Here is a 20,913-nt window from a genome sequence, read left to right as displayed (position 1 = left end):
GGAGGCATTCGGCTTCTACTGGTGGGCCCGATGATGAAGCATGTCACCACCCAGGGTGGTGAGTGAGGGCTTCCTAAAAAAAACCCGCTGATTTCCACTGTGACTTCTTCAGGGAGATTTCTTCTCTGTGTCTAGTTCTTACACACTTCTCCCACGACACTCTTTTGTTGTTTTACAAAATGTTCCTAATCTTCTTCAGAATTCTAGGCAGGCGAGGCAGCGGCAGGAAGACGTGCAGGAATCCTGAGGTCCACTCTAGGCAAAGAGCATGTCTGGGAAAGTGCCTTCATGGAAACTCCAATGTGCAAAAGTGCTGCCATTGTGCATCCTCTGCAATGACACTAAGACTGAACCAGCGCTTTTCCCATTGATGTAAGACACCCTGCGTCATCTAATGGAAAGAGTGCCATTGATCAAGCACTAAACTTAGGCGGCTGGGTTCATCTGTCCTGGCATTTAGATATCCCATCAGGTGGTTCACTACCAGAGGATTCGCTGGTGGGTCAGCCACTTTCAGAGACGAAGAGCCACCTAGCACAGGACTGAAGGTCCTACCCCCGCCCGCTTGTTGCAGTACCACATGGCGATGATATCATCCATGAGCACCTGCACCAGTGTTCCTTGTGATGGGAGGCAGGAAGGCCTTCAACATCAGGAGAATCTCCCTCACATCCAATGAACGTATGTGGAATAGCGCCTTCGCCAGAGGCCTCTGATCTTCAACTCTCCCCGATGGGCCCCTCAACCCACAAGGGACTCCTGTCAAATCTGGGCCAAGGAGGAGGGTCTGCCACTGACCTAGTCACCAACCAGCAGTCACCGCTGCAGGTCTGTAGCAGTCTCCTCTGACACAACTGGTGCTGCGGCCACTAGGACTTCAGGTCTCACAGCAGAGCCTACATATGTCATTTGGCATTTTTTTGCGAGCAGTATGCAGAAGGCAAACATCCCCAGCAGCCTCAGAGTCATCCGTACTCCAGGACAGAGGATAAAACATCAGGATCGCAGCCCAAATGTCCCGGACTCTCCATTTTGGGAGAAAGACACAAAACTGTACCATATCCAGACTGGCTCTGATGAAAGGGTGCGTGTGGGAAGCTGGCCTAGTACATGGAACACATTTATTCCAGTGGTACACCTTGCACTAATCCAGGCAACACTTATGGTGGTTTTCGTGGTCTTTCATAACCACAGAAAGCTCTCAAAGTGGTAGCTGTGGAGAGCAGCCTTCAGGCTTACTTGAAGGAGTGTAAAGCAGCTTCTTTTACCAGTTTAATCTGTAGTGAAAGTTAGATGAACAAAAACCAAACAGTGTTTACAAAAATAAGTCTATTTATTACAACACACTATCACATTGGTATATCTCCTACCCAGAGATATCAACACAAGAATACTTCAAAAGCAACCATGTAAGTAGTACAAACTACAGAGGTCTCCATGGGGAGACCAAACCATTTATTAAGAAAGTGGAATGCGAACTGCAACTGAGGATGGGACTTGGACCACAAGACCCAGTGGTTCTGGGGACACAAGGAAACACCCAGGGTAAGTACCCAGGCACCCCACGGTGCCTGGGTACTAAGACTAAGGTACCACTTTTTCCGGATCTGCGCTGCTGGCGCGGAAAAAAGAATGTAGAACTGACGTCAGCACGCGGAGGCGGCGTCTAAGTACTCCGACGACATCATCACGGCGCCCACGACGGACGCGGAGCCGCAGACGACGCCTACCGACGCGCAAGGGTACTGCTACGCAAACATTTCCGAATCCAGTCTGACGCCTGGGGATATTCTAAGGTAAGAAATCTATCACTAACGTGTCTCTTTCAGATTGCAGTTTTAGAGAAGAAGGACCCTTCCCCGGAGGACCCCTAAGAAACCCTTTGGAAGACAGAAGGCTGGAGAGCAATCCCATCCGTGGATGCCCCAGGAAACAGGATACCTACACCAGGGAAACAGGGTGCATAGGGGTGTAGTGACGTCGGAACCTGCCGTAGACAACAATGGGAGACTTTGAAGAAGATACCTCTGAAAAAGATGCCGAAGGAGTCCGGTGGAATCCAAGGGTGGATTCTGGAAGTGAAGAACATGCTAGCAGAGGGGACAGAGTCTATGCCACTTGGAGGTGACCAGATGGCACGGAGACAATGCCCACCGATGTCTGTAGAGTCTACTGTGACCTGGTCGCTGGTGACCAGGTGACACAGAGGAAGACCAGGAGCCGTGCACAAGCTGTCCCACGTCGGACGTCAGTGACTAGGAGGTCGGTGTCTGGCGGGAGTCCCAACAGGCCAGGGCTCCCTGAACTGGCTCAAACTGCAGTATGCAAGGAGGGCACCAAATGTGCTCTTCAAAGCAGTCTGGTGGTGCTGGCAAGCGCCCCCGCCTCAATACACTAAGTCCTGTCTGGCAAGTGGTCTCAACAGGAAACCTATTGCTCTACCTTCTCCTGCTAGAGCTTGGCTCAGCAGCAGGAGGACAGAATCATGTCTGTGGTCAGCAGCAGCACTAGCGTGGTCGCAGACCCTGCAAGTTTGCTACCGGAGTACAAGGGATGGGGGGAGTCTCGTAAAGAGCCCCCGGTACATGGGATCATACTTCCAACACTGGAATTAGCGTTGTGGTGTGATTCGAACATGTTTGATACCAAACAAGACCGGGTACGGTGCAGCCACTATATAGTTAGATATCTCGTAATGACCGAGGTCCACTATATGTATTAAAATTGTTGACTGCACTTACAAAGCCTGGTAAATCGATTCCGGGGTTTGTAGGGGTGTCCTGCTCATACGGGGGCACCCTCACACTTATAACCAAGCACCCTGCCATCAAGCCTGAAGAGCCTGCCATAGGGGTGACTTATAGGTTTAAAGAGTAATGACTCCAGATATAAGGAAACGTATATATATCTGTTGTGAGAAGTAGTGCAAGCACCAACTCACACAGCTGCAATGGCAGGCCTGTAGTCACAGTTTAAGTGGGCCCCCATGGGTGGCACAATACATGCTGCAGCCCATGGGAAACCCCTGTTGCATCCATGCCCTGGGCACCTTAGTAGCATGTACTAGGGACTTATAAGGGTACACCAGTAACCAACTGTGGAGGTACCAAAGTACTTACCATGTACATTTTTGGGAGAAAGCTCAGTTGCTAGGGTCCTAATTAGCAGGATCCCTGCAGACTGACACTAGGCAAAAAGTGGGGGTAACCATGAAATCAGATTCTTATTTCCTACTGTGCATCTGTGTACGAGCGATTTCAGCACATTGAGAGTGAACTCCAACAATGTTAGGAGGTTGGCTGTGGTCTGGAAGTTGTCTACGACTGCCTGGGGCGAACCCGCCTTCATCAGCCATTCGTCAAGGTCCAGAAGACTGATAACCCCCAGCTTGAAAAGTGTGCATGCTGCGATCACCGCCATCACTTCTGTGAACATCCGAAGACCACTGATGAGGCCAACAGGGAGCACAGCAAACTGTAAATGCTTCTGGCCCACTGTGAACTGCAGGTAATGTCTGTTGGTCCGCAGGACTGGGATATGGAAATAAGCATCCTGTAGGTTCAACGCCACCTTCCAGTTTCCAGGATCCACAGCAGACAGGAACATGGTTAATGTGAGCATCTTGAGATTGACCTCCCACTGGAAGGCATTGAGAGGGCGGAGAACAGACAGTCTACAAAAGGATGAATGCGTCTGTCATTCTTCGGGACCTAGAAGTAGCAGGAGTGGTACCCTTGCTATGGAGTAGTTGGCCAAAAAGGTCTGCAATTCCAGCTCCAAGTAAGGAAAGGTGGTCCTCTGTCATCCACACTGACGGTGGAGGAAGGTGGGGCGGGGTAGGAAGAAACGGAAGGATGCAGCCCGAATTTGGAGGGCCAACTTGCCTGATTTGACGGCTTGCCACCCCGACCCGAAATATAAGATACTGCGTTTGATGGGGTGGATGTGTGCTGGAGGGGTGGGGGACTGTACTGCACGTTGTCTATAATGCCCTGGGCATTGTCTTTGTGAGTTGTGGCCTGGTCCAAGAAAAAGCTGGAACTGCTGGAACGGTCTCCTGTGAGCAGACAGACCCAATGAATGTGCTGTGGTCCGGCTTTTTTTCCAGGGCTGATTATGCTTTTTCCATCGAAAAGGAGAGAGCTCAATCCGCATGTTCATTAAAGATGCCGGGAAATCCCCAGAGAAACCTGTAGGCCTCATACAGGCATGGTACCAAAATGCCACACTTGTTCCATTTGAACGAACAGTCAGTCGTGTCTAAGCCAGAGCGCATAACAAACTTTCAGTTTCACGCCTATCCTGAATAGCCTGGCAACCACTGTGCCCTCGGCCTGGTTGCCCCCTCGCTCCCCGCCTGCTGCCTGCCACTTACCTGCTGCCTGCCTGCCTGCTGCCGATCCATCCCGGCGCCCCAGCCGCTGCAGGGCCGCCTGCCTTGATCGCCGATCCAGCCCGGCGCCCCAGCCGCCGCAGGGCCGGCTGCCTGGATTTCGCGCCGGTTTTGGCGCGACCCCGCCCCCCGCCTACCGATACGCCCACGCGCTCCCCGCCTCCCGCCTGACCCGCCCTCCCGGATCCCTTCTTAAGGGGACCCCGAGCCCAGACTTGCAGCGACCACTGTGCCCTCGGCCTGGTTGCCCCCTTGCTCTCCACCTGCTGCCTGCCACTTACCTGCTGCCTGCTGCCGATCCATCCCGGCGCCCCAGCCGCCGCAGGGCCGCCTGCCTTGATCGCCGATCCAGCCCGGCGCCCCAGCCGCCGCAGGGCCGGCCGCCTGGATTTCGCGCCGGTTTTGACGCGACCCCGCCCCCCCGCCTACCGATAGGCCCACGCGCTCCCCGCCTCCCGCCTGACCCGCCCTCCCGGATCCCTTCTTAAGGGGACCCCGAGCCCAGACTTGCAGCGACCACTGTGCCCTCGGCCTGGTTGCCCCCTCGCTCCCCGCCTGCTGCCTGCCACTTACCTGCTGCCAGCCTGCCTGCTGCCGATCCATCCCGGCGCCCCAGCCGCCGCAGGGCCGCCTGCCTTGATCGCCGATCCAGCCCGGCGCCCCAGCCGCCGCAGGGCCGGCCGCCTGGATTTCGCGCCGGTTTTGACGCGACCCCGCCCCCCCGCCTACCGATAGGCCCACGCGCTCCCCGCCTCCCGCCTGACCCGCCCTCCCGGATCCCTTCTTATGACGCCCCCTCAGCGACCGCGCAGCGGACACGCGCAGCGGGAGCACCGATTGAGCGCCGAAGGTGCGCCAAAGGTAAGCCCGTCTGCGCCCGTCCGCGCCTGGACCGCGCCCAGTGCCAGGACCCCTGGCCCCCGCAGACCCCAGCCCACCCGCCGGACGTACGACGCCGCCACCCTCATCGCACTCAACGACGGACGAGCCCCGGGATGCTACCGTGCCACCCCGAGGCGCTCCCACGGACCCTTCTGCTGCACCGCCTGCAAGTTCACCTGCATCCGGACCTGCCTCGCACCAGCACCCGCCAAGACGAACACCAGCACCAACCACCTGAAGTGCATCCTGCTCAACACCCGCTCAGTCCACAGACACGCCATCGAACTCTGGAACCTCATCGACACCACAGCTCCTGACGTTGCCTTCCTCACGGAGACCTGGATGAACGCCTCTTCAGCGCCCGACATCGCCATCGCCATCCCAGAGGGCTACAAGATCACCCGGAGGGACCGCACTGCCAACCAGATAGGAGGAGGCATCGCCATCATCCACAGGGACACCATCCGCATCACGACCAGCACAGACGACATCCTGACCACCGCCGAACACCTACACTTCCAGATCCACACCGACCCGAAGACCACCCTCAGAGGCACCCTGATCTACCGACCCCCTGGACCACGCACACGATTCAGCGAGGACATCGCCGACTTCGTCAGCCCGCATGCCCTCCCCTCCACTGACTACATCCTCCTGGGGGACATCAACTTCCACCTGGAGAACAACAACGACCGCAACACCACCACCCTGCTGGACAACCTCATCAACCTCGGACTCAAGCAGCTGGTGACCACCCCCACCCACCTCGCCGGACACACACTCGACGCCGTCTTCTCATCCAGCAAAGACATCACCTTCAGCCACGCCACTGGACGGACCACAGCTGCGTCCACTTCACCTTCAGAAGAACGACGATCCACCACCACCAGCAACAGGTTGCCCACAGAAGCTGGAGCAAGATCACAGCCGACCAGCTCGCCGCTTCCCTGAGCCAGCACCCTCCCGCCAGCTCAGCGAACCTCAGCCAGGCCGCCGACAACCTCACGAAGTGGATCAGCAACTGCGCGGACGTACTCGCCCCACTGAAGACCCCGCCCAGCAGACCCGGCAGCAAGAAGGCCCCATGGTTCACCGACGAACTCAAGAGCTCCAAGAAGAACTGCCGAGCCCTCGAGAAAGCCTGGAGAAGGGAGCCAACACCGGACAACATGACCACCCTCAAGCTTGCCACCCGGAAGCACCACCAGCTGATCCGCGACACCAAGAAAACTGCATTCAAGGACCGACTGGACAACAACGCACACAACTGCAAGGAACTCTTCAACATCGTGAAAGAGCTCTCCAACCCCAACGCCGGAAACAACGACATCACCCCATCGCAAGAACTCTGCAACTCCCTCGCCTCCTACTTCCACAACAAGATCGCGGACATACACAACAGCTTCAACACCCAACCGACGAACGCCACGCCCGACTCAACCGAACCACCGCCCCCCACCACCACCCTCCGCGCCTGGACTCCTATCAGCACCGAAGACACCGTCCGCACGATGAACTCCATCCACTCCGGATCTCCGACCGACCCTTGCCCTCACCACGTCTTCAACAAGGCCGACGCTGTCATCGCACCCCACCTGCGGGAAATCATCAACACCTCATTCGACACCGCCACCTTCCCTGAGAGCTGGAAGCACGCCGAACTCAGCGCTCTACTCAAGAAACCAACAGCGGACCCCACCGAACTGAAGAATTACCGCCCCATCTCGCTCCTCCCGTTTCCAGCCAAAGTCATCGAGAAGACCGTCAACAAGCAACTGGCCGCCTTCCTCGAGACGAACGGATCCCTCGACCCCTCACAGTCTGGCTTCCGAGCCAACCACAGCACCGAGACCGCCCTCATCGCTGCCACCGATGACATCCGAACCCTGATGGATAACGGAGAAACAGCGGCCCTCATCCTCCTAGACCTCTCCGCGACCTTCGACACCGTCTGCCACCGCACCCTAGTGCAGCGCCTCTACAACGTCGGAATCCAGGAGAAGGCACTGGAATGGATCATCTCCTTCCTCGACGGAAGAACCCAGAGAGTCCGCCTACCTCCGTACAAATCAAAGGCCACCGAAGTCATCTGCGGCGTACCCCAAGGATCCTCGCTGAGCCCAACCCTCTTCAACGTCTACATGAGCCCCCTCGCGGCCATCGCACGCCAACACAACCTGAACATCATCTCCTACGCCGACGATACCCAGCTGATCCTCTCCCTTACCAACGACCCCGCCGCCGCCAGAGCCAACCTTCACGAAGGAATGAAAGAAGTAGCCGAGTGGATGTCGACCAGCCGCCTGAAGCTGAACTCGGACAAGACGGAAGTCCTCATCCTGGGATCCTCGCCCTCCGCCTGGGACGACTCCTGGTGGCCCCCCGCCCTGGGAACTGCACCCAAACCGACAGACCACGCACGCAACCTGGGCTTCATCCTGGACTCCTCCCTCTCCATGACCAAGCAAGTCAACGCAGTCTCCTCGTCGTGCTTCAACATCCTGCGCATGCTACGGAAAATCTTCCGGTGGATCCCCACCGAGACCAGGAAGACTGTCACCCAGGCCCTCGTCACCAGCCGACTGGACTACGGCAACGCCCTCTACGCCGGAACCACCGCCAAGCTCCAGAAGAGACTCCAACGGATCCAGAACGCCTCAGCCAGACTCATCCTCGACATCCCACGACACAGCCACATCTCCGGACACCTAAGAGACCTGCACTGGCTCCCGGTCAACAAGAGAATCACCTTCCGTCTCCTCACCCACGCACACAAAGCCCTACACGATCAAGGCCCGAGCTACCTCAACAACCACATCAACTTCTACGCTCCCAAACGACACCTCCGATCAGCCAGTCACGCCCTCGCCGCCGTCCCCCGCATCCGAAGAACGACAACAGGAGGAAGGTCCTTCTCCTACCTGGCTGCCAAGACCTGGAACTCCCTCCCGACCGACCTGCGCCTGACCCAAGACCACCTCGCCTTCAGGAAGAAGCTCAAGACCTGGCTGTTCGGGCAGTAGCAGCACCCCCCCCCCCCTAGCGCCTTGAGACCCTCCGGGTAAGTAGAGCGCTCTATAAATGTCTATGATTGATTGATTGACGACCTAAGAGGAAGTTGGCATCGGCAGATCTGAGCGCAAGGTTTACAGACTAGAACATACACTTCCTAATTGTTTCGATGCATTTTGACTTGTGATCGGTGGAGTGGTGGAGAAGACATTGGGATTAACCTACTTTGTGGCCACCTCCACCCCTGAACCCTCTGGTGTGGGAGGTTGAGTGAGAAAACCAGGGTCACCTGGTGCTGGATGATGGCATAAAGCAACCTGCCTATAAAGTGTTAGTCATGAACATGGTTTTTCTCAACTGCCCAAGAGGGTATCTGTGGAGGCGCTTTCCTTGCTGAAGAACCTCTGTCTTGACTTCCATAGCAAGGAATTGTATGTAGAGTACTTCTGCTGCCCTCTGCCAGGCCAGGGCCAAAAAAAAAAAAGAAAAAAGAAAAAAAGGCCAGGAGAAGGAGAAATCAAAATAAAATAATAATAAAAAGGCCAGGTCCGGAAGGAGGAGGAGAAAAAAATGGCCAGGGCCAGGAGGACACACACACACACCGCTAGGGCCGGGAGGAGGAGAAGAAAAAAAAGCAAAAAAGCCCAGGGCCGGGAGGAGACGCACACGGCCAGGGCCGGGAGGAGACACACACGGCCAGGGCCGGGAGGAGACACACACGGCCAGGGCCGGGAGGAGACACACACGGCCAGGGCCGGGAGGAGACACACTCGGCCAGGGCCGGGAGGACAAACAAGGCCGAGGGCCGGGAGGACAAACAAGGCCGAGGGCCGGGAGGACAAACAAGGCCGAGGGCCGGGAGGACAAACAAGGCCGAGGGCCGGGAGGACAAACAAGGCCGAGGGCCGGGAGGACAAACAAGGCCGAGGGCCGGGAGGACAAACAAGGCCGAGGGCCGGGAGGACAAACAAGGCCGAGGGCCGGGAGGACAAACAAGGCCGAGGGCCGGGAGGACAAACAAGGCCAAGGGCCGGGAGGACAAACAAGGCCAAGGGCCGGGAGGACAAACAAGGCCAAGGGCCGGGAGGACAAACAAGGCCAAGGGCCGGGAGGACAAACAAGGCCAAGGGCCGGGAGGACAAACAAGGCCAAGGGCCGGGAGGACAAACAAGGCCAAGGGCCGGGAGGACAAACAAGGCCAAGGGCCGGGAGGACAAACAAGGCCAAGGGCCGGGAGGACAAACAAGGCCAAGGGCCGGGAGGACAAACAAGGCCAAGGGCCGGGAGGACAAACAAGGCCAGGGCCGGGAGGACAAACAAGGCCAGGGCCGGGAGGACAAACAAGGCCAGGGCCGGGAGGACAAACAAGGCCAGGGCCGGGAGGACAAACAAGGCCAGGGCCAGGAGGACAAACAAGGCCAGGGCCAGGAGGACAAACTAGGCCAGGAGGACAAACTAGGCCAGGGCTGGGAGGACAAACTAGGCTTGGGCCGGGAGGACAAACTAGGCTTGGGCCGGGAGGACAAACAAGGCCAGGGCCAGGAGGACAAACAAGGCCAGGAGGACAAACTAGGCCAGGAGGACAAACTAGGCCAGGGCTGGGAGGACAAACAAGGCCAGGGCCGCGAGGACAAACAAGGCCAGGGCCAGGAGGACAAACAAGGCCAGGGCCAGGAGGACAAACAAGGCCAGGGCCGGGAGGACAAACAAGGCCAGGGCCGGGAGGACAAACAAGGCCAGGGCCGGGAGGACAAACTAGGCCAGGGCCGGGAGGACAAACAAGGCCAGGGCCGGGAGGACAAACAAGGCCAGGGCCGGGAGGACAAACAAGGCCAGGGCCGGGAGGACAAACAAGGCCAGGGCCGGGAGGACAAACTAGGCCAGGGCCGGGAGGACAAACTAGGCCAGGGCCGGGAGGACAAACAAGGCCAGGGCCGGGAGGACAAACAAGGCCAGGGCCGGGAGGACAAACTAGGCCAGGGCCGGGAGGACAAACAAGGCCAGGGCCGGGAGGACAAACAAGGCCAGGGCCGGGAGGACAAACAAGGCCAGGGCCGGGAGGACAAACTAGGCCAGGGCCGGGAGGACAAACTAGGCCAGGGCCGCGAGGACAAACAAGGCCAGGGCCGGGAGGACAAAGTAGGCCAGGGCCGGGAGGACAAAGTAGGCCAGGGCCGGGAGGACAAAGTAGGCCAGGGCCAGGAGGACAAACTAGGCCAGGGCTGGGAGGACAAACTAGGCCTGGGCCGGGAGGCCAAACAAGGCCACGACTGAGAGACGTATCTAGACCAATGGCATCTTTTAGTTCTTCAAATCAGTTTTCCTTCTCATATTGGTAAACAAAATAATCCCTTTATCAAAATTGTCATTGTCGAAATCAGTGTCGAAAAGATTATGCAAAGTCTGGGCCCTACCTCGAGATTAGGGCAGGGTTTCAGAATCATAAGGGTTGCCTGTGGCAACAACAGTTGTGGTGGATTCTGCTCCTAGTCGAAAAGCACAAAGAGCTGCAAATTCTTCCCGGGCATCGACCCAAAGGGAACCGAAGTTAGCACCAGGACCAGTGGTGAACCCGTTTGAGGGCAAAGACGGTGATGAGGATAGACTCAGTGACGGGAGTACAACTGGAAGCTCTTATGGATCCTTGGGGACTGAGGGCAAGCCAAAGGGAACTGGTAAAATGCCAAAAATGCGCGGCTAAGCCTTACTAAAGGCCTCTGAAGGAGCAGGGAATTCAGGATGCATACTGTGGATTAGAGACTGGATGGCACATTGAAGCCCTGTCCAGAGGGCAAGAATGGTGGGAAGGGGCCGATTCCTGCTTTTTCTTGGACTCTCCCCAATGACTTCGAGCAAGACAATGTCCTGCAGCGGGATAGACTTCGGGAAGGCCAACACAATCTTCCTTTCGTCTTTGACCAGACACAGGATGGAGACTTCCTGTATTTGCCGACATATAGTTTCGCCAGGTGGTTCCATATGGCCTTTGGATTTACCTGGGAGCAATTGTCATAGGCCCTGAAATTGTGTTCCGACCTCAGGCACCCTAGACACACTTCATGAGGGTCTATCACAAAAATCAGTTTGAAACAGCCCCTCCATGGCTTGACCCCAGTGTCTTAGGAGGTGGCATCTTCCCTCACACAGTGGAAAAATATTTGTGAAAAGAGCCTAAAAAAACAAAAACAAAAACAGAATAGCTCCGGCTCCGCATCTTAAGGCGTATAAGAAAAGGAAACCGCATCAACGTGCATGGGTGGCACTTATATGCAGCTGCACTCCTCTCTTCTGGAGCAGAATCATGTTGGTGCAGAGCCACAAGACACCACCTGCTGGCATGCGGGGGTACTGCTCTAAAAGGTGCTGGATCCAGTCTGATGCCTCAGAAGAATACATAAGGTGATGAACCTGCAGTTAGAAGTATGCATTAGAATGCACATTTCAGGGATTTGCTTGCTATATGTTTTATTTAAGGTCCTGCAACAGTAGGGAATTGGATGTGAAACAAACAAGAAGCCCCCCTCCCCCTGTAGACTTCTTACATGTCCGGCTGGATCTCGGAGACCACATTGACGCAGTTGCCCTGGGAGATGGTGAATTCATGGTAGAGCACCCAGGAGGGCGGGCGTGGCAGCGGCTTCCGGGTCAAGTAGCAGGAGAAAGGATGCAGGTGAGCCACATGCTTGTGTGACAACATCAGGTAGTTCCCCTGGCCATCCACGTCTTGGGCAGCCTGCAGGCCAAGAAAGAGGAAATGAGAGGGTGAGTGTGAAAAATAAGAGTATTGAACAGGTGTAGGCAAGGGCAAAATGATTTTGCGCTTGGTGGAAATTCACCCAAAAGATGTTATGAATTAGGCGCATTCACATATCCACTGACATACTCACACTGATAGCCCCACGCCATGCTAAAGGTTCACTCTCCTAAATACAAAGTATAGCCCTTTTACCACACACTGATCTCAGTAAGTGTTCACCCTGTTGTGCACTGGACCATCTCAAAAACATCCTTGGAATTTCTGATCCCCAATACTTCAGCTCCAAACATCTTTCTCAATTTACTCTCCCTTGCCTCCTATTACAAGAGTCAAGGAGGGATAGCACCACTGCTCCACTAAAGGGTCTGGCAAGAAAAAACAGGAGCTCTCAACAATCTCACTTTGGTAACGTTTGTTGGCCAGTTACATAGGAATGGTTTGCACACTATATGAACCAGAAACTCGCTCTTTTCCTATTCAGAGATAAGAAGCTCTCACACAGCAAGTATGGTTGCTTGCGTCTCTGCATTATTTTGAATCGGAGGTGAATTAGGGTGCCACTGGCTTACAATCTGAAGGGGTACGTGGTATTGTTTAATGGTGGGCGGTAAACTCCGCTCCTCGAGTGGAGTTTGCAGAGTTTTGTCCGCTCGGCCTAGAGAGTAGCATTTTGAAAAATCTCCGCCAACTACCGCATGGCAGAGATTTTTCTCGCATGCGACTCCCAATGCAATGCAAAGTTAACGAGTGAGAAAATTGAGCGCTAGACCGCCTCCTAGTGAGACTAATCGCGGGCAATTGTGGCAGGTAGCTACAGCTCACGCCGAGAAAGCTGCTGCTCGAGTAGAAAATCTTCTTGCGTTGCAGAAAGAAGCAGCACCCTCTGGTGTGCAGTGAGGTGCCGTTCAAGCTGATTTTACAGAGCATGACAAGCTCCCAGCACTGAAAATCAACGCATCATACCGAACTCTGCCACTCGTGGAAATCTGCGGAATATCGTGGAGTTTTTAGGTTACTCCGCTGAGTTCAGCGGAGTACATGTCCGTGAGTTTCACCCACCCCTAGTATTGATACAACACCAGTAGCATTGGGTGCACATGGATATTAAAAAGCAACACAAAAAGATGGAGAAGTGTGGCTCACTAGTTAGAGGCGGCAGACCCTGAAGCAGAGGTCTGGCCCGGGGGACCAGGGTTCAAGACCCGACGCGGCAGGATCTTGGGCTCAGTGTCCGCGCACTCGATAATTCTCGCCTAGGTGCCTACTCTAATCATGGGTCCCACTCTGTGACTCTGGGCAATAGCTTGCTTAATCTCCACAACAGCCCTAACAACGCTGAGATGCTTGGCTTCACCTTGGGGGTGCCCAGGAGTGGGCACTTCACAGGGAAAGTCAGGATGGGTTCCACAGCGGTATGCGTACCAGCGCTTTGAGACCCCCCTGGGGGTGATATGTGCGCTATACAAATACAAATTATTATAATATATTATGGACGGAATGCTGAACATTAAAAACATTCACCCCGTCGCAGATCTGGCTTTAATCCATCGTTATTTTGCTCGCTATGCCATTCTAGTTATAACCAAGTCATAATCAAACCAGCCTTGACCATGTTCCCCATGGGAACAATCCAGTCCGACCTGCCAGGCTAGGTCCTCCCTGGACCGGAAAACAAGCGTCGTGGGACCGGTTTCGGGGCATTACCCTCATCTGCCAGGCTAGCTTAAAACCGGTGGCGTTGTGAGCAAAACAATGGATTAAAACCCAGATCTTTGTGACTGGGGGTGAATGTTTGCATTGTCCAGCATTCCGTCCATCATTTGTTCCTTTTGTAGCCCTAAGTGGGATGGGTATACCCAGACATAGGTCCCATGCTCACTTTGCCACTGGATTCAAGCTAGCCCGACTAATAAGGGGTGATGCCACGAAACCGGTCCCAGGATGCTGGTTTCTGGTCCAGGTAAGACCTGGCTTGGCAGTTCGGGCTGGACTGCTCCCATGAGGAACAGGGTCATGACTGATTTTCATATTGCTGGGTCCAAACTGGGGTGGCAGAGTGGGCAAAGAACAAGGATTAAACCCATATCTTTGTGACTGGGGGTGAATGCTTGCATTGTTCAGCATTCTGTCCATCATTTCTTACTTTTGCTTTTAAAAAGCATGTATGTGATATATATTTCTGGAGCATCTCTGTAAGCATCTTACCGGTAGGCTTGTTGGCTAGAACAAGGTCCATTTCAGCTGGGACAGACATATGCACTACAGACTGATTTCTTACGCTTTCCAGCAGCGTCTGCCTCAATGCTGCTGGGAGTTTGCAGACTATCAGGGACATTTTGTTATCTGTTGTGAAGTGTTCCTGACTGATGTCAGACATAGAAGATTCAGCACCTCTCATGGACATGAAGCCTGAGTGAGCTCTTAGAAGAGGGGTCTCAGTTCTGTGTATTCTTGCAACTGTCTGGTTACCTCTTTTCCCAGATTTCCTGGAACTGGAAATATTGAGGATTGGTTGGTATTTGCTCAGAATACCAGCTAGAGGCATCACAATGGCACAAGTCAAAGGAACATGGACTCCTCAGTGTGTAAGCGCAGCCTCTTTCATGCTTGTGAGATCTGCGATAGGAGGAAATGCTTCATGCGTGTGGAAGGACTTCGCTCCATTCATACCAACCACTAGCGAGGCCACAAAGTGATTCAAGTACAGCTGTTTCCGGGTGCTCATGCAGTGTGTGTGGTTAGAAGGCTATGGGTTGTAGTTTGTCCTACATGGAGGTGTTGGGTGAGGAGTGGGAGGTAGAAAGAGGCGCTTTAAACATAGCGAGGCGAACTGGTGGCTGCGCATGGACATGACCTGCCGCATATCAGTGTAAGTATATATGTAGTGTGTACATGGGCACCTACACGTTATTGTTCCCTTTTCATACGTGTGCAGGAACTGAGCTCCAGTACTGACCTATTCAAGCAATGCAAGAGGTTCTATCAGTTTATAACATTTTGAAGTGAAAGATGGCTAAAACAGTTGCCATCCTGAAAAGTAGAGATCTTAGCCCATCATAGATGAGAAGTTTATGTTGGAGCAAGGCTGCTCTGGTTTCATGGACTGCTACAAGTAAAATGCACACCACTTTGATGGTGACATGTTAAACCATCAGCTGGCCATGTAAGTAGTTTAACACAATGGAGGTGCAACTCTGAATAGGAAGGCGGAGTATCAAGATGGTGACTGCATGAGGAATGGTCTAGAAGTTATGAAACCGGTAGTAAACAGGAGAGAGCCCTGTCGTTACACGATAGGCTTACTGGACCAGCTGCTGTATTGGGGAGGCATAGTGAAATAAAAAAATTGCCGAGAATCAGACAAGTGGGGAAGCCAGGCTGATCCCAGGTTTTCTGGTTTCACACTGTGCAATTCAGCAACTAGATGGGTAGCTCTTTCACCCTTTAGTTTTAACTCAAAAGTTAGTGCATTCTCTTTCATTCTTGGCACATCAGGTTAGGGCGTGGGCGACGGATGGAAGCCACCTGAAGGCTCGGCTCATTTTGGGCTCGAAGATCCAACAGAACTCGAGCTAAGCTGGAGCCAGGCATCTGGAGCTTGAGCCCTCAGTGGCTCGCCCACCCGGGGAAAAAGGCATAGGAAGGATAGGATTTGATCACCATCAAACTGTGAAGGGGAAGTACCAACACCACAGTCCAGATCTCCTTGTTTCAAGATTCACAACTTGCTCACTACACAATATTTTATTGGTGGATTACGAGAGTGGGTGTTCTCTCCCCAATGGGTAAAACCACATGATTGTTGGGTAATGATCTGGTTTCCTTATCACAAACTTACTACCAGTGTTTAGTTGGATTTAGGTTTTTCCTTCCACTGTTAAATAAAAGAACTACATAAATATGTTCAGAAAGTGATTACACAAGAATGCACAATTTGTCACAAGGGGAGGCAGAGATTAATAAAACAAAAATGCCTTTTTGTTACAGGGCTCCCATCTTGCTCATTACAAACCAACAACCAGAATCTTAGGTAAAGTAGTAAAGCTAAGATTAAACGTAAAGTCTCCTTGTGCCATGGCTAAAACATTCCTACGGTGCCATGTCTAGAGTGGGAGGTTGGGGGTTTGTGCCTGCCAACTTCAGTTAATTGCACATCTTGTTGGGGGGGGGGGGGGCAGGGGGGAGGGGGGGGGGGGGAAGTCTTTGTTTAGCCCTGTCAACCTTAACAGAGCCTGTTTCTAAGCTCTCGTGATGTTTACAGATAAAAGACACTAAGCAAAAGTAGGTTATCAGGACTAAGATTCCATTTAATTTCAATTCAATAATTAAGCGACTTCCTTTGCACACTTGACTTCCCAATTGTAGCAATAGCAAGCACGGACATGTAGAGGAAACCTGAGCATCGGCTCAAAGGGAGAGTACGAGGACAGTGAGGACTAATTTAAGATCCCATTGCATCATCACAAAGGCTTTGGGTGGAAACCGGTGTCAAACCCTTTATTACCACATCACATCAGGTGATTTAAACAAGGACAGCTAGTCCCGCAGACGCAAAAAGGCTGGAAGCGCCAACTAATAACCTTTGAAAGTGTCCATTGTAAGTACTTACTGGGCCATGGATAAAACAAAAATAAATAAAGATATCCAATAGTTTGGCTTGTAATGGGTCTGTATTGGTACTGGGTCAAAGCTCTCCACTTCAAGCAGGAGTGAGACTTGTGCGATATCTTGAGATGTTTGGCAATATATAGTTTCGCTTTATGTTCCCGGATTGCCTTTGGATTCACGAGGGCACGCATCACACCAATCCACAAATTTGTCTGAACACCCAGTGCAGATCTGCTTTGTCGAGGGAAGCCCGGCAGCAAGGATGACATCCACAACTTTGCTCAATCTCCAAGCATGGACGTGAGGACTGTGCATGCCCGAGTCCAGACGCCCTCCTGCTGCTGCGACAGAAGCTTCACCCGAAGCGGTAGCTTGATCAGATGACAGATGCTCATGCCCAGAATTTCCGGGTACCACACTCTCCTGGCCCAATCAGCAGTCACTAAGAGGACTTATGCCTCGTCATTCCTGATCTTCTCCAGAACCTGGAGCAGGAGAGGCATAAGTGAAAATGTGCACAGGAGCCTGGTGCTTTACTCAAGCCGGCACACATCCTGGAGGGACACGGCAACACACAGAAGTTAGCATTGTGCTTTCTCGCCCGTGACAAAAAGATCTAGCCAGGGATCTCCCTATTAATGGAGGATTTGCTGTGCCACCTCAGGATGCAGTCATTCATGATCTGCGAGACACCACCAGCTGAGTTAGTCCACCCGGGCAGTGCCGGCTCTAGGCTCATGGTGGCCCTGGGCAGGGAGCGTAGGTAGGGGGCCCTGGAAGAGGGGGTCCGGGCGGGGCGGAGCGCGGAGGCCAGTGAAGGGGGGAGGGGTCGGTGTTTGGAAGTGGAACAGAGCCGGAGGCCGCCAAATCCCGGCCAGGGGCCACCACGCAAATATGTATCCATCCTCATTGGATTAATATATTAAGGATATATGTTGGCGTGGTGGCCCCTGGGGTTTGGTGGCCCTGTGCAGGTGCACAGCTTGCACATGCCTAGAACCAGCCCTGACCCGGGCATTCAAAGATCCTGCCAGCTGATTAATGACCAAGGAAGTGGATTGACATTACAGCCACCTTCAGAGACAAAAGGCCTCTTGACACGGGGCTCAAAACCCCATCCCACCCAGCCCGGTTTGTTGCAGTACCCCATGGCGGTGGTATCCTTGAGATCCTGCACCAGCCTCCTTTTTTGGAAGATTTCAGCACGAGGCACATGGCCTGCACCTCTAACAGGTTACCGTGGAGGGAGTAGTTTCTTACCTGTAACTCCAGTTCTGTAGTAGGGGTATCTCTGTTATAGTCATAATCTAGTGAATAGTCCCGCCCAGGTGCGGGGACGCCAGAGCAATCAAAAAATATCTCTTAAGCGGTCTTCTTTGCAGTCCTGCATAGACACTTAAGAGAGAATCAAAGACCAATAATGCAGCCTATAACTACAAGGCTACACTGGCCAATACTTCAACTTAAAGTGAAAAGGATAGCCAAAGAAAATCAAATTTTACACATATTGCCAAGTTTCACCCACAGAGAAACTTCCCTTCACCAAAATCCTTGAAATGATAGAGAGGAAAGGTTGGACAGACAAGCCCCCACAGGCTGCCATTATGTGTCTGGAAAAGGGATTCCGTGCCTTTAAGGAACTCTCCAGAGACCCTCGGTATCCCAGAATGCACATGTCCAAGTCTGTTCCGACTCCTGTCCAGTGCCTACAGTACTTGGGAGCCACCATCGATACTCTGTCAGCAAGTGTGTCTCCTTCGGAGGAGAGACGCTTATCGATCCTTCGGAAGGCTAAGGCTCTCATAGTTGTTCCATCTACAACAGTGAGGACGGTGTCTTCTCTACTGGGGTCAATGGCCTCTTGCATCTTCCTCACGCCACACGCACGTCTCCACATGAGGCCGCTGCAGGAATGTCTGGAGGATCAGTGGGACCAGAAGCGAGGGAGCTGGGATGACAGGATCCAGCTGTCCCTTCACGCTCAACAGTCCCTGAGATGGTGGTGCTCGGCAGAGAATCTCCTCAAAGGGGTTCCATTCCACAAGGACATTCCCATTCAGACTATCGTCACGGATGAGTCTCTCCACGGGTGGGGAGCGTATTCGGACCATCTACGGATCCAGGGAACGTGGTCCCCGGCGGAATCCACGTATCACATCAATTTCCTGGACAGTGGGAGCTGGACAGAAAAAGCTCTTAGACCTTCCACCAGATCTAGTTTGTCACCCTTTAGAGACATAGAGCAGATTTTGATTGGCGGAGTTGAGTGCCCTGGAAGGAAAATATCTGTTTAGCTTGTTTTGAATATTTGAATATACCTAGGGCCATTCTTATGTAATACTCTGTGCGTAAACATAAAAGTTTTAAACTTGATTCTAGCTTTAACTGGAAACCATGAAGTTGCTCCCTCTGGGGAGGAACAAAGTTGCAGTGGAGCTACACAACGCTACCTACCGGTCATCAGGAGCAGCGCTGTTTTATATCTCCTAGATCCAGCCAGGCACCTGGGAAAGTCTAAAGGTGAGGACTCTGCAGTTAGAAGTCTCCATCAGAAACAGTGGTACTTTACTAGTGCTTTCTTGTCGCTGAAGGGTAGACAGTGAACAGAGGCAGCTGGAGGCAGAGATACTTAAAGCTAGTAAAGTCGCAGTGCAGTTTACCATGGGAAGTGCTTAGAGATTGGAACACCCCCCCATGATAGCGATCACTCCTTGCTGTGGTCTCTAGAATAGTCTCGGGCGTTCCTCGCAGCAGGAGTGCTCTACCTCAACTGTCTGTATTCTTGCTGTGCCAGGCACACTCCTTCCTTGAGCAGGTAGCAGGCACGCCCTCAGTTCCTTAAGAAGAAAGAGCAGATTTCCAAGCAAAGTGCTGACTCTCAAAGCAGGTAGCAATGAGACTGGCTCCAAACTAAAGTGCCCAAAACCAAAGGCTCATTAAGTGCGACTTTTCTGCACCTGGCTTATTAGCATTCCAGAAGCAGTAATCAAAGACAAACACGACAGGCCTGGCCTAGAAGCATTTGAACAAGAGAAGTTGCCGTCCCACCCTTCACCCCCAATCGACCAAGTGTGCTAAAGTAGAACGAATCAGCAAGCCCTTACTCACAATGCCCTCATGCAAGTTATAAGAGTAGCCCTGTCTCCAGTCGCCTCAGTTCAGTGTCTGGGTCTCCACCCTCCAGGAACACGAAAATAGGCAATTAACTTCCACTGTCGGGGTGAACTAGCCTCACCCGCCATCTTGAGTCACGCCAACCGGGGGCATCCATAGTAAAACCCTCTGGCTTCAGTCCTCAGGCTCATACACGGAGCCGAACAACTGTACTACACACTTGCTACACGTACACGCACAAGGAAGGTCAGCAGAAGGTTCTGGGTCTCACAACAGAGGAACCTTTACTCGAGAGGGGTTGGTAGACCGCATTTTAATTGACACAGTAAAGGTTCTGGTCAAACTACAAAGTTACAAAACAAGGTGTGCACGGCCACCATTCTATATGAGATACTCATGGCAAGGACAGCAACTCTTCAGATCACATGCCTGCTCCTGGACCTGGTATTACCAGGGAGAGGTCTAGGCCGCTGCACACACGCTATATTAGTGCAATGCCATGGCTAAGAGATACCAGCTTCGGAGGCAGTCATGCACTCAAAGCAGTGATGCTCATCAGCTGACAATGGAGGAGGCATTCTCATCCCATGTGAACCTCTGTCTTGCAGACTACAATTTGAAGTGCTGGGATGGGATGGATTGTTAATCTATTGAGTCGCATGGGTTGGCAGATACTGCATATTAGATAAGTGGACGGTCTGAGGCTGTACTATCAAGTTTCGGGTTTCAATATTGTGCAGGAACCACTAATCGAGGTCTGGGGAATGTAATCATCCACGCAGGTCACTGGAAAGGGTGGGTTCAAATAACTTCTGAACCAGCACTCATGAAGCAGCAGTTGACCCTCAAACATGGGATCCTTAAATACAGGGTGTACGTTGTAGAGCCCAACGGCATGTTGCTGGATAACTACACTTTGAATGAGAAACCATTGGTCTGAATTTCAGCAGGTGTTAATTTCCATCAGGCTACTTACTTGACTCCATTGAGATCATTGACTTGAGTACAGACAGGACCAAGGGCAGGTACAACACACTATCTAAGGTTTACTGCCATGCGAAACGTCCTCCTGTGAATGCACAGATGACCACGCTGCAGGTCGCCACTATTCAGAAGTCAAAGAAACACCTACTGGCAAAGATGGAAG

The 20,913-nt window shown here is 53.1% G+C and overlaps 1 protein-coding gene across 1 annotated transcript in view; it reads right to left on the bottom strand.

Annotated features, from left to right (window-relative positions):
• Positions 1 to 20,913, bottom strand: part of LOC144821566 (ATP-dependent RNA helicase homolog DQX1-like) — a 306,705-nt gene that overhangs the window by 43,281 nt on the left and 242,511 nt on the right. Inside the window, exon 11 of the mRNA XM_078678753.1 lies at positions 11,830 to 12,020. Within this exon, the coding sequence (XP_078534879.1) occupies positions 11,830 to 12,020 (191 nt within the window). The remainder of the gene's footprint in view (positions 1 to 11,829; positions 12,021 to 20,913) is intronic.

Source organism: Lissotriton helveticus, chromosome 2_2, assembly GCF_964261635.1.
Source record: "Lissotriton helveticus chromosome 2_2, aLisHel1.1, whole genome shotgun sequence".
NCBI lineage: Eukaryota > Metazoa > Chordata > Amphibia > Caudata > Salamandridae > Lissotriton > Lissotriton helveticus.
Note: the sequence above shows the minus strand (reverse complement) of the source record. Positions and strands in the feature narration are given on the sequence as shown.